Source organism: Hyla sarda, chromosome 12, assembly GCF_029499605.1.
Source record: "Hyla sarda isolate aHylSar1 chromosome 12, aHylSar1.hap1, whole genome shotgun sequence".
In the NCBI taxonomy this organism is placed as follows: domain Eukaryota; kingdom Metazoa; phylum Chordata; class Amphibia; order Anura; family Hylidae; genus Hyla; species Hyla sarda.
In genome coordinates, this window is record NC_079200.1 from 69629657 (window position 1) to 69643208 (window position 13552).

General features: G+C 49.3%; 1 protein-coding gene and 1 long non-coding RNA gene across 3 annotated transcripts in view; one reads left to right on the forward strand and one right to left on the reverse strand.

The window, feature by feature from the left end:
- Positions 1 to 2921, reverse strand: part of TM9SF4 (transmembrane 9 superfamily member 4) — a 38013-nt gene extending 35092 nt beyond the window's left edge. Inside the window, exon 1 of the mRNA XM_056547413.1 lies at positions 2769 to 2921. Within this exon, the coding sequence (XP_056403388.1) occupies positions 2769 to 2783 (15 nt within the window). The 5' untranslated portion in view covers positions 2784 to 2921. The remainder of the gene's footprint in view (positions 1 to 2768) is intronic.
- Positions 2922 to 2934: 13 nt separating this feature from the next.
- LOC130296182 (uncharacterized) overlaps positions 2935 to 13552 on the forward strand; it is a 57234-nt gene continuing 46616 nt past the window's right edge. For both annotated transcript variants that reach the window (XR_008849153.1, XR_008849154.1), the window contains exon 1: positions 2935 to 3073. This is a non-coding gene — a long non-coding RNA (uncharacterized LOC130296182). The remainder of the gene's footprint in view (positions 3074 to 13552) is intronic.

A 13552-nucleotide genomic window follows, 5' to 3' on the forward strand; every position in this document is an offset into this window, starting at 1 on the left:
GGAGCTGTCACTAATACAGGGCTATGTAATAGCTATGGGGCAGGAGTATGGAGCTGTCACTAATACAGGGCTATGTAATAGCTATGGGGCAGGAGTATGGAGCTGTCACTAATACAGGGCTATGTAATAGCTATGGGGCAGGAGTATGGAGCTGTCACTAATACAGGGATATGTAATAGCTATGGGGCAGGAGTATGGAGCTGTCACTAATACAGGGCTATGTAATAGCTACGGGGCAGGAGTATGGAGCTGTCACTAATACAGGGCTATGTAATAGCTACGGGGGAGGAGTATGGAGCTGTCACTAATACAGGGCTATGTAATAGCTATGGGGCAGGAGTATGGAGCTGTCACTAATACAGGGCTATGTAATAGCTATGGGGCAGTAGTATCGAGCTGTCACTAATACAGGGCTATGTAATAGCTATGGGGCAGGAGTATGGAGCTGTCACTAATACAGGGCTATGTAATAGCTATGGTTCAGGAGTATGGAGCTGTCACTAATACAGGGCTATGTAATAGCTATGGGGCAGGAGTATGGAGCTGTCACTAATACAGGGCTATGTAATAGCTATGGGGGAGGAGTATGGAGCTGTCACTAATACAGGGCTATGTAATAGCTACGGGGGAGGAGTATGGAGCTGTCACTAATACAGGGCTATGTAATAGCTATGGGGCAGGAGTATGGAGCTGTCACTAATACAGGGCTATGTAATAGCTATGGGGCAGGAGTATGGAGCTGTCACTAATACAGGGCTATGTAATAGCTATGGGGCAGGAGTATGGAGCTGTCACTAATACAGGGCTATGTAATAGCTATGGGGCAGGAGTATGGAGCTGTCACTAATACAGGGCTATGTAATAGCTATGGGGCAGGAGTATGGAGCTGTCACTAATACAGGGCTTTCTCCTATGTAATAGCTACGGGGGAGAGCTATAGAGCTGTTCCTAATACCGGGGTTCTTCTAAGTAACTATGGGGGAGCGTTCTGGGGCTGTCACTAATACAGGGCTATGTAATAGCTATGGGGCAGGAGTATGGAGCTGTCACTAATACAGGGCTATGTAATAGCTATGGGACAGGAGTATGGAGCTGTCACTAATACATGGCTATGTAATAGCTATGGGGCAGGAGTATGGAGCTGTCACTAATACAGGGCTATGTAATAGCTATGGGGCAGGAGTATGGAGCTGTCACTAATACAGGGCTATGTAATAGCTATGGGGGAGGAGTATGGAGCTGTCACTAATACAGGGCTATGTAATAGCTATGGGGCAGGAGTATGGAGCTGTCACTAATACAGGGCTATGTAATAGCTATGGGGGAGGAGTATGGAGCTGTCACTAATACAGGGCTATGTAATAGCTATGGGGCAGGAGTATGGAGCTGTCACTAATACAGGGCTATGTAATAGCTATGGGGGAGGAGTATGGAGCTGTCACTAATACAGGGCTTTCTCCTATGTAATAGCTACAGGGGAGGAGTATGGAGCTGTCACTAATACAGGGCTATGTAATAGCTACGGGGGAGGAGTATGGAGCTGTCACTAATACAGGGCTATGTAATAGCTATGGGGCAGGAGTATGGAGCTGTCACTAATACAGGGCTATGTAATAGCTATGGGGCAGGAGTATGGAGCTGTCACTAATACAGGGCTATGTAATAGCTATGGGGCAGGAGTATGGAGCTGTCACTAATACAGGGCTATGTAATAGCTATGGGGCAGGAGTATGGAGCTGTCACTAATACAGGGCTATGTAATAGCTATGGGGCAGGAGTATGGAGCTGTCACTAATTCAGGGCTATGTAATAGCTATGGGGCAGGAGTATGGAGCTGTCACTAATACAGGGCTATGTAATAGCTATGGGGCAGGAGTATGGAGCTATCACTAATACAGGGCTATGTAATAGCTATGGGGGAAGAGTATGGAGCTGTCACTAATACAGGGCTTTCTCCTATGTAATAGCTATGGGGGAGAGCTATAGAGCTGTTCATAATACCGGGGTTCTTCTAAGTAACTATGGGGGAGCGTTCTGGGGCTGTCACTAATACAGGGGGTTTCTCCAATGTAACTATGGGGGTTTGGGTCTGTATTTAATCATCATGTGATGGGGGAGGGTCTCTCCACTTAGTATGTGGTGGGAGGTCTCCACAAATGTTATACTATGTAGTGTGTGGGGGGACTCGCTTATGAAAAATATAGGGGAGGGATCCAGGCTGCCAATAACAGAGGGGTCTCTCCTATATAATCATGTTGTGGAGGTGGTCCCCTCTATGTATTCCCTTATCTAGTGGATGGGGGGGGGGGGGTATTCTATGTAAGAACTATGGGGGAGGGATCTGGGTTGTCAATAACACAGGGGTCTCTCCTATGTAATTATGTGGTGGTGGTGGTCTCCTATGTATTCACTTATGTAATGAGTGGGGGGGCTATTCTATGTAAGAACGACGGGGGAGGGTCCTGGGCTGTCAATAACACAGGGGTCTCTCCTATGTAATACCTGTGCGGGGGGCTGGTACTGTATTTCCTATCTAGTATATATTTGGTGGGATTTGCCCCTATATTTACAGTCTATAGGATGGGGGTTTTTTGAGCTCCCCACTTCCGGGATTTCAAGCCCCCCTCAGCTCCATTTCCGGTTCCGCTTTCCCCTCCATTCCTCGCCGCCGGCCCCCGGGTCTCCCCCAAAGCCCACGTCACCCCCTTCCTCCTTCAACTTTCATCCCTGAACCTTAATCAGACGGAGACACCGACTCCAGCACTTACCGCAACGGCCGCCATCTTGGATCCACGTGTCCCTGGTGACGTCAGCGGAAGTGACCAGTCCCTTGACTACCGTGGTTTATTGCCATGGGAACCGGGGTCGGCTGGGGCTGGTCATCATATTGTGGACGGAGCTCGGGGTCGGTGCTGGGTGACTGCTCCTCATACGCAGCCCGGCTCCATACTGACCTGCCGGTCCTGACTATCTGACCATTCACCCTGCCCTGTCACATGACAGCTGCCACCTTCATACCCAGGGTCACGAGTCATTGCATCTTGTGTTCTCCTACCTGGGGCTCCGCTGTAAGGTAATGGGAGTTGCAGTTTTGCAACAGCTGGGGAGCCATGGATTGGAGGGCACTTGACTTACTGCATTTACACCAAGTTTTTGCAATACAGTTCCCGTATATGTGTCAATGTGAAAACCGTAGGGAACCATATTGAAAACAATATGCATTGACTCTCCATTGAAAACCGTATGCCAAACTATACATCCTATTTGCGCCTTGTACGCTTTTGTCTGGTTTTTTTCCTGTACCCAAAACTGTAGCCTACCACGTTTTTTTGGTCCGGGTGAAAAAAGACGTATTAACCCCTTAAGAACTGGGGTTTTTTCCATTTTTGCACTTTCATTTTTTCCTACTTACCTTTAAAAAATCATAACTCTCAATTTTGCACCTAAAAATCCATATGATGGCTTATTTTTTTGCGCCACCAACTCTACTTTGCAGTGACATTAGTCATTTTACCCAAAAATCTACGACAAAACTAAAAAAGTAATTGTGCGACAAAGTTGAAGAAAAAAAACACCATTTTGTCAATTTTGGGGGCTTCCGTTTCTAAGCAGTACATTTTTTGGTAAAAATGACACCTTATGTTTATTCTGTAGGTCCATACAATTAAAATGATATCCAACTTATATACAGGGCTGGACTGACAGGCCGGTCCATTCGGCCCTCGTCTGAAGGCTCGGATGGGGGAAAGGGCCCGCTGTCCGCCGCCTGCCACATTAAATAAAGTTAAAATTTTATCTAATTGCCCATCACACACCCGGACCCAGAGAACGGTGCTGCAGGCTGCTGTTTGGCATCTCCCAAACAGCCACGGCAGCCCTGTAAGAGAACCGCAGTGGCTGCCTGGGAGATGCGATTTGAACTCCGGCATGGTGCCCCGGCGCCTGAGGTCACGTCACCGTGACTGCAGCGCCACGTCGGAGCTCACTGTGCGCCCGTCGCCCTGCTCGCTCGCTCTATCGTACAGGGCCCGCTTTCCTCAGGTACGGAGCCCCGCTTGTCCTCAGTGTACGGAGCCCCGCTTGTCCTCAGTGTACGGGGCCCCGTGTGTCCTCAGTGTACAGGGCCCCGTGTGTCCTCAGTGTACAGGGCCTGCTTGTCCTCAGTGTACAGGGCCTGCTTGTCCTCAGTGCACAGAACCCTGCTTGTCCTCAGTGCACAGAGCCCTGCTTGTCCTCAGTGTACAGAGCCCTGCTTGTCCTCAGTGCACAGAGCCCCGCTTGTCCTCAGTGTACAGGGCCCCGCTTGTCCTCAGTGTACAGGGCCCCGCTTGTCCTCAGTGTACAGGGCCCCGCTTGTCCTCAGTGTACAGGGCCCCGCTTGTCCTCAGTGTACAGGGCCCCGCTTGTCCTCAGTGTACAGGGCCCCGCTTGTCCTCAGTGTACAGGGCCCCGCTTGTCCTCAGTGTACAGATCCCCGCCTGTCCTCGGTGTACAGAGCCCCGCCTGTCCTCGGTGTACAGAGCCCCGCCTGTCCTCGGTGTACAGAGCCCCGCTTGTCCTCGGTGTACATATCCCTGCCGACGAAGTGCCCTGATCCCTCTGCCATCTTTCTCAGTCGGCATCTGCATGGACACATAAACAGGCTAGCCTGGCCAGGTGGGTGGCTTATGAATTGTATAATTGTATGTATCTTCTACCTGCCTTTCACCGCCCCCTACATGATGGAACAGTCTGACTTAGTTATATGTGAAATATAACTTATATCTCTGACTGTGCCATCATGAAGGGGGCGGTGAAAGGCAGGTAGAAGATGGAGTAGGCTTCCCAGCAGCACAGAGTATTTCAGACAGTCTACCTCACTACAGTTCCCTCCAGAAATACTCTGTGCTGCTGTGCTATTTCTGTAATAAATCTAAGAGGCCTCAGCCAAGCAGCAGGCAAAAAAGGTAAAGTGTGTGGCTTATAAATGGACTAGATGCTATTTTCTACCTGCCTTTCACCGCTCACTATATGATGGCACAGTCAGAGACATGAGTTATATGTCAGACTGTGCCATCATGTAGTGAGCGGTGAAAGGCAGGTACTCCTGTGAAAAACTTTTTTTTTTTTTAATCAACTGGTACCAGAAAGTTAAACAGATATTTAAATTATTTCTATTAAAATTTTATAATCCTTTCAGTACTTATTAGCAGCTGTATACTACAGAACAATTTATTTTCTATTTAAGGGATTTCTTTTCTGTCATGACCACAGTGCTCTCTACTGACACCTCTGTCCATTTTAGGAACTGTCCAGAGCAGAAGAAAATCCCCATAGCAAAAAATGCTGGACATTTCCCAAAATGGACAGAGGTGTCAGGAGAGAGCACTGTGGTCGTGACAGAAAAGAAATCGCAAATAGAAGAGAATTTCCTCTGTAGTATACAGCAGCTAATAGGTACTGGAAGGATTAAGAATTTTTTATAGAAGTAATTTACAGATCTGTTTAACTTTCTGGCACCAGTTGATTAAAAAAAAGTACCCCTTTAAAGGTGAGTGGAAGCTGGAGCCAAGTTGGACTGGGTGTATCACAGACAGAGATCCCAAGTTGGCACAAAAAGGAGGAGTTCAGTGTTTTAAGGCACTTGGGGGGGAGATTCATCAAAACCTGTCCAGAAGAAAAGTTGCTGAGTTGCCCATAGCAACCAATCAGATCATTTCTTTCATTTTTGAAAAGGCCTCCGAAAAATGAGAGAAGCAATTTGACTGGTTGCTATGGGCAACTGAACAACTTTTCCTCTGCACAAGTTTTGATAAATCTCCCCCTCGGTGTAGTTAAGGTGATTGGCATTGCCATCCCTCAAAGTACCCCATAGCCTCAAGCGCACTGCACCCCCTATTCCTTTCTATGGCAAATATTCATATGCATACTGGGCGGGAATAGGGGCGGGGCAGAGGTGGGGCCAGGGGTGGAGTCTTGCTGGGGGCCCTTGCTTTATTTGGTCCAGGGGCCCTGGGTGGTGTCAGTCCGCCCCTACTTATATAGGTTTGATTTTGTCGCACTTCTGGAAAAAAATCATAACTACATTATACATAAATTGTCATCTTCTGACCCCTATAACTTTTTAATTTTTTTGCGTACAGGGCGGTATAAGGGCTCATTTTTTGCACTGTCATTTGAAGTTTTTACCTGTACCATTTTTGTATTGATCGGACTTTTTGATCGCTTTTTATAAATTTTTTTCATGATATAAAAAGTGACCAAAAATACGCTATTTTTGACTTTTGAATTTTTTTGCACGTACGCCATTGACCATACGGTTTAATTAACTTTATATTATTATAAGTCGGACCTTTCCGCACACGGCGATACCACATGTTTATTTTTATTTGCACTGGTTTTTTGGGGGGTTTTTTTTATGGGAAAAGGGGTGATTCAAACTTTTATTAGGGAAGGGGTTAAATGACTTTTAACACTTTTTTTTTACTTTTTTTTTGCAGTGTTATAGGTCCCATAGGGACCTATAACACTGCACACACTGATCTTTTGCACAGATCACAGGCGTGTATTAACACGCCTGTGATCAGTGTTATCGGCGCTTGACTGCTCCTGCCTGGATCTCAGGCACGGAGCAGTCATTCGCCGATCGGACACCGAGGAGGCAGGTAAGGGCCCTCCCGGTGTCCTGTAAGCTGTTCGGGACGCCGAGATTTCACCGCGGCGGTCCCGAACAGCCCGACTGAGCAGACGGGTAACTTTCACTTTAGAAGCGTCGGTCAGCTTTGACCGCCGCTTCTAAAGGGTTAATACCGCACATCGCCGTGAACGGCGATGTGTGGTATTAGCCGTGGGGCCCGGCCGTTGATGAGCGCTGGGACCGACGTGATATGATGCGGGATCGCGGCGCGATCCTGCTTCATATCGCGGGAGCTGGCACAGGACGTAAATATACGTCCTGCGTCGTTAAGGGGTTAAACAGATATTTGAACTAACAACACCATTGCCCAAATATCTGCAGACAAGTCAAATACAGGATAAGTAATGTAATGTATGTGCACAGTGACCTCACCAGCAGAATAGTGCGTTTATGTCAGAACTACTGTAACCAGCAGCCACCCCTGTGCAAATCACCAGTTTAGGTCTCAAATGTACATAGTGCTCTCTCACTCCTGAGCCCTGTTGTGCGCCCGCAGAGCATTTTACATCCACATAATGGAGTTTTGCAACAGCTGGAGGCACCCTGTTTGGGGAAAACTTAAGTACAGTATTTTTGGTGGCAGAGGCAAGTGTAACACTTGCCTCTGGGTCCACCCCTATGAAAATCCCTAATTTAGGCCTCAAATGCATCTCAGGCACTGACCAGTCTTTCGATGATCGGACACCAGGAGGCAGGTAAGGGGACCCTCCTTATGTCCTACAGCTGTTCGGGATTCCGCAATTTCACTGCGGCGGTCCCAAACAGCCCCCTGAGCTAGCTGGGAGTAGTTTAGATTCACTTTAGACCATACGGTTTTTGACATTGCACAGTTTTTTTCCTTGGAATTTCAATCATACAAGTTACATTTTATTCACAATGGAGTGAAAAGTTAAAAACTTATACGTTTTTTTTCTTAAAAAAGCGAATGCAACCGGACATCATTTTTCAAACCGTATGTGTTTTTTAACTGTGTAAGGATTAAAATTTGTACACACGTTTTGATACAGTTTTGTCAGGTTTTGAGGAATCCGTTTTTCATCAAAAACCTGATACGGAAACTATTGCAAAAACGTTGTGTGAATGCACCCTTACAATGTTGGCACCTTAACATAAGGGCATCTAGGACACCCTACACTAAATATAGGGCAATAATATGGAACCATCTGTGTGTGACACACTTATATGGGGCATTTATACAGCTAGAACAAAAATATGGTGGCACGTGTGGCTGGCACACTAATATGGGGACATCTGTGGCTGGCACACATATGGGGGCATCTGTGGCTTGCACACTAATATAAGACATCTATGGCTGGCTTACTAATGTGGGGACATCTGTGTCTGGCACACTATTGCTTCTGTGGCTAGAACACTTATTTTGGGGCATCTGTAACACTAGTATCACTGAATCTGCCACTGGCAAACTAATATAGGGGAATGTAATGCTGGTGGCTGTGACAGCTTTGCATTGCTTTTGCACATTGGTGGTAATCTGGCATTTTGCACCCAGTGATTACAGACGGCTGAAACTCTGTTCCACCTCTTGCCCAGGGCTACAATTCAATGTCTAGATGTGTAACAGAGAAGCAGGGCCCTAAGCTGTAACAGAGCCTCCACTCACCACGTGGCATTTATAATACTGGTGCCTTATGTGGCAGAGAAGCCAGTATTGCTGGTGCCTTTATTGCAATACTGGTGCTCTTATCATGTAATTAGTTCTGCAGAAACGGCCATTTATTCTGAAGTTCTTTTATGTCCTATCTGAACAAGGTGCAGAGGATGGACTTTCATGCTTTTTTAATATATCCTGGATGGTGACCGACTAGCACGCATTGGAGTTTGCATCTATTGCCATTCTGCCAGGTACCCTGTGCTATCAGTGACTGTATGTTCATCAACACCCTGCAAGGTACTAAAACTGCTTATGCAAACTTAGCCACTTTGCAACTATACTATCAGCAGAGCTGGCGGCCGGCATTCACACCTGGAGTGGTGAGCGGCATTCACACCTGGAGTGGTGAGCGGCATTCACACCTGGTGTGGTGAGCGGCATTCACACCTGAAGTGGTGAGCGGCATTCACACCTGGAGTAGTGAGCGGCATTCAGATCTGGAGTAGTGAGCGGCATTCAGATCTGGAGTGGTGAGCGGCATTCACACCTGGAGTGGTGAGCGGCATTCAGACCTGGTGTGGTGAGCGGCATTCACACCTGGAGTGGTGAGCGGCATTCACACCTGGTGTGGTGAGCAGCATTCACACCTGGAGTGGTGAGCGGCATACACACCTGGAGTGGTGAGCGGCATTCACACCTGGAGTGGTGAGCGGCATTCACACCTGGAGTGGTGAGCGGCATACACAACTGGAGTGGTGAGCGGCATTCACACCTGGAGTGGTGAGCGGCACTCAGACCTGGTGTGGTGAGCGGCACACACACCTGGAGTGGTGAGCGGCACTCACACCTGGAGTGGTGAGCGGCACTCACACCTGGAGTGGTGAGCGGCATTCACACCTGGAGTGGTGAGCGGCATTCACACCTGGAGTGGTGAGCGGCATTCACACCTGGAGTGGTGAGCGGCATTCACACCTGGAGTGGTGAGCGGCATTCACACCTGGAGTGGTGAGCGGCATTCACACCTGAAGTGGTGAGCGGCATTCAGACCTGGTGTGGTGAGCGGCATTCAGACCTGGTGTGGTGAGCGGCATTCACACCTGGAGTGGTGAGCGGCATTCACACCTGGAGTGGTGAGCGGCATTCACACCTGGAGTGGTGAGCGGCATTCACACCTGGAGTGGTGAGCGGCATTCACACCTGGAGTGGTGAGCGGCATTCACACCTGGAGTGGTGAGCGGCATTCACACCTGGAGTGGTGAGCGGCATTCACACCTGGAGTGGTGAGCGGCATTCACACCTGGAGTGGTGAGCGGCATTCACACCTGGAGTGGTGAGCGGCATTCACACCTGGAGTGGTGAGCGGCATTCACACCTGGAGTGGTGAGCGGCATACACACCTGGAGTGGTGAGCCTCATTCACACCTGGAGTGGTGAGCGTCATTCACACCTGGAGTGGTGAGCGTCATTCACACCTGGAGTGGTGAGCGTCATTCACACCTGGAGTGGTGAGCGGCATACACAACTGGAGTGGTGAGCGGCATTCACACCTGGAGTGGTGAGCGGCATTCAGACCTGGTGTGGTGAGCGGCATACACACCTGGAGTGGTGAGCGGCATTCACACCTGGAGTGGTGAGCGGCATTCACACCTGGAGTGGTGAGCGGCATACACACCTGGAGTGGTGAGCGGCATTCACACCTGGAGTGGTGAGCGGCATTCACACCTGGAGTGGTGAGCGGCATTCACACCTGGAGTGGTGAGCGGCATTCACACCTGGAGTGGTGAGCGGCATTCACACCTGGAGTGGTGAGCGGCATTCACACCTGGAGTGGTGAGCGGCATTCACACCTGGAGTGGTGAGCGGCATTCACACCTGGAGTGGTGAGCGGCATTCACACCTGGAGTGGTGAGCGGCATTCACACCTGGAGTGGTGAGCGGCATTCACACCTGGAGTGGTGAGCGGCATTCACACCTGGAGTGGTGAGCGGCATTCACACCTGGAGTGGTGAGCGGCATACACACCTGGAGTGGTGAGCGGCATACACACCTGGAGTGGTGAGCGGCATTCACACCTGGAGTGGTGAGCGGCATTCACACCTGGAGTGGTGAGCGGCATTCACACCTGGAGTGGTGAGCGGCATTCACACCTGGAGTGGTGAGCGGCATTCACACCTGGAGTGGTGGGCGGTATACACACCTGGAGTGGTGGGCGGCATTCACACCTGGAGTGGTGAGCGGCATTCACACCTGGAGGGGTGAGCCGCATTCACACCTGGAGTGGTGAGCCGCATTCAGACCTGGTGTGGTGAGCGGCATACACACCTGGAGTGGTGAGCGGCATTCACACCTGGAGTGGTGAGCGGCATTCACACCTGGAGTGGTGAGCGGCATACACACCTGGAGTGGTGAGCGGCATACACACCTGGAGTGGTGAGCGGCATTCACACCTGGAGTGGTGAGCGGCATTCACACCTGGAGTGGTGAGCGGCATTCACACCTGGAGTGGTGAGCGGCATTCACACCTGGAGTGGTGAGCGGCATTAACACCTGGAGTGGTGAGCGGCATTCACACCTGGAGTGGTGAGCGGCATTCACACCTGGAGTGGTGAGCGGCATTCACACCTGGAGTGGTGAGCGGCATTCACACCTGGAGTGGTGAGCGGCATTCACACCTGGAGTGGTGAGCGGCATTCACACCTGGAGTGGTGAGCGGCATTCACACCTGGAGTGGTGAGCGGCATTCACACCTGGAGTGGTGAGCGGCATTCACACCTGGAGTGGTGAGCGGCATTCACACCTGGTGTGGTGAGCGGCATTCACACCTGGAGTGGTGAGCGGCATTCACACCTGGAGTGGTGAGGGGCATTCACACCTGGAGTGGTGAGGGGCATTCACACCTGGAGTGGTGAGCGGCATTCACACCTGGAGTGGTGAGCGGCATTCACACCTGGTGTGGTGAGCGGCATTCAGACCTGGAGTGGTGAGCGGCATTCACACCTGGAGTGGTGAGCGGCATTCACACCTGGAGTGGTGAGCTGCATTCACACCTGGAGTGGTGAGCTGCATTCACACCTGGAGTGGTGAGCGGCATTCACACCTGGAGTGGTGAGCGGCATTCACACCTGGAGTGGTGAGCGGCATTCACACCTGGAGTGGTGAGCGGCATTCACACCTGGAGTGGTGAGCGGCATTAACACCTGGAGTGGTGAGCGGCATTAACACCTGGAGTGGTGAGCGGCATTAACACCTGGAGTGGTGAGCGGCATTCACAGCTGGAGTGGTGAGCGGCATTCACAGCTGGAGTGGTGAGCGGCATACAAACCTGGAGTGGTGAGCGGCATATACACCTGGAGTGGTGAGCGGCATTCACACCTGGAGTGGTGAGCGGCATTCACACCTGGAGTGGTGAGCGGCATTCACACCTGGAGTGGTGAGCGGCATTCACACCTGGAGTGGTGAGCGGCATACAAACCTGGAGTGGTGAGCGGCATACACACCTGGAGTGGTGAGGGGCATTCACACCTGGAGTGGTGAGCGGCATTCACACCTGGTGTGGTGAACGGCATTCACACCTGGAGTGGTGAGCGGCATTCACACCTGGAGTGGTGAGCGGCATTCACACCTGGAGTGGTGAGGGGCATTCACACCTGGAGTGGTGAGCGGCACTTTGTACCAATAGTTGTTCATTATATGCGGTGACACTGTTGCAGGTCTTATTTTATTACGGATCATTGAACTGTATCTGGATTCTGTAGTATGGTCACTTTACAGCAATTCAGGACTACTATGCTATCATAGGATCTCTTTCTTGCATTACAGGACTTTATTACTGCATGTTGGACATTAGAGGTCTTTTTTCCTTTGCAGGTTGTATTCAGGCCCCTATTTTATATTTTATTTGTTTTGCATTGGTTATGTGTTGACATCACATGGGCCCTGTGATTAATTTTATACAAATTTTATATGTGAATTAAAATTACAATAAAATACATCTATACCAATTATCCATTGTACATCAATTTTGGTTGAGGTACCTGAGGACTGGGATTCTTTTTATTCAGTTCTGCCGAAATACTTAAATGATCAGATGGGTCTTATCCTATGTCACATCTCTGTTTGCGGCAGATAGTGATCACTGTCCTACCAGCAAAGATAAAACATAATTTCCCTCTACATATAAAAAGACAAAGCAGTAGTAAATGATTCAATCTCTTCTGTTCCAACCAAACTAGATGCTAAGCAGGCTGCTACCTAGCTTTCCTACACCGCTGAAAGGCAAATGTACCCAGGTATCCTGCACTGCAGGTGCAGGAATGTATCGAATGTATCCCAGCAGAGCTAGTAAGATTTTCCACTCATGATTCTGGAAAAGCTGGGTGTCAGCTCCTGTGGGATATATAATGGTGTCTATATAGGATGTCACATACCTTTCCCAGAAAGAGATAATCCTATGTTAACAACTGGATGGTTTATATAAATGCAGGCTCTGGCATAGTATTGGAGGCTCTGTATATAGGGGCACGTAATGGATCCGCACGGTATTTTACGCTGCGGACCCACCGGTGACCCGGCCCTATAGTGTTCCTCCAGCTGTTCCAAAACTGGTTGGGAAACATTGGTCTTATCCATTCTACAATATGGGAATCCAAACTCAAAAACTGCAGTTTATTGATACAGTATCACACATAAGTGAGTCCACCCCTCACATTTTTGTTAATATTTTATTCTGTCTTTTCATGTGAGAAGACTGAAGAAATGAAACTCTGCTACAATGTAAAGTAGTGAGTGCACAGACTGTATAACAGTGTTTAATGTTGTGTCCCCTCAAAATAACTCTACACACATCCATTAATGTCTAAACCCTGACAACAAAAGTGAGTACATCTCTAAAGCTAAGTTCACACTGCAGTTATGCTCCATTCCATTCTGGGTTTGTTCTGCTTTTTTTTAAAATGCAATCAGTCCAGGAGAGAAGGCACTGCAAAGACCAACTGGAGACACACCACAAATGCATGGTGACTGTGCGGAGGACTCCACAATCACCAATAGCAACTGTCCCGCAACGGGTGCTGCTCAGTCCAATAAAGCAAGACGTGTAGTATGTTGAAAGAATGTGAAGAGACGGCACTCACCATAAAAGCAAGTTTCTTTATTCTTCAGACAGCAGGGGATGTGCGGGACTCAATGCTGCGTGCGTAGCAACGCACTCCCTCTTGCCACACGTCACGTCTTGCCGTAGACGCTACCTATAACAGGCGAGGGTC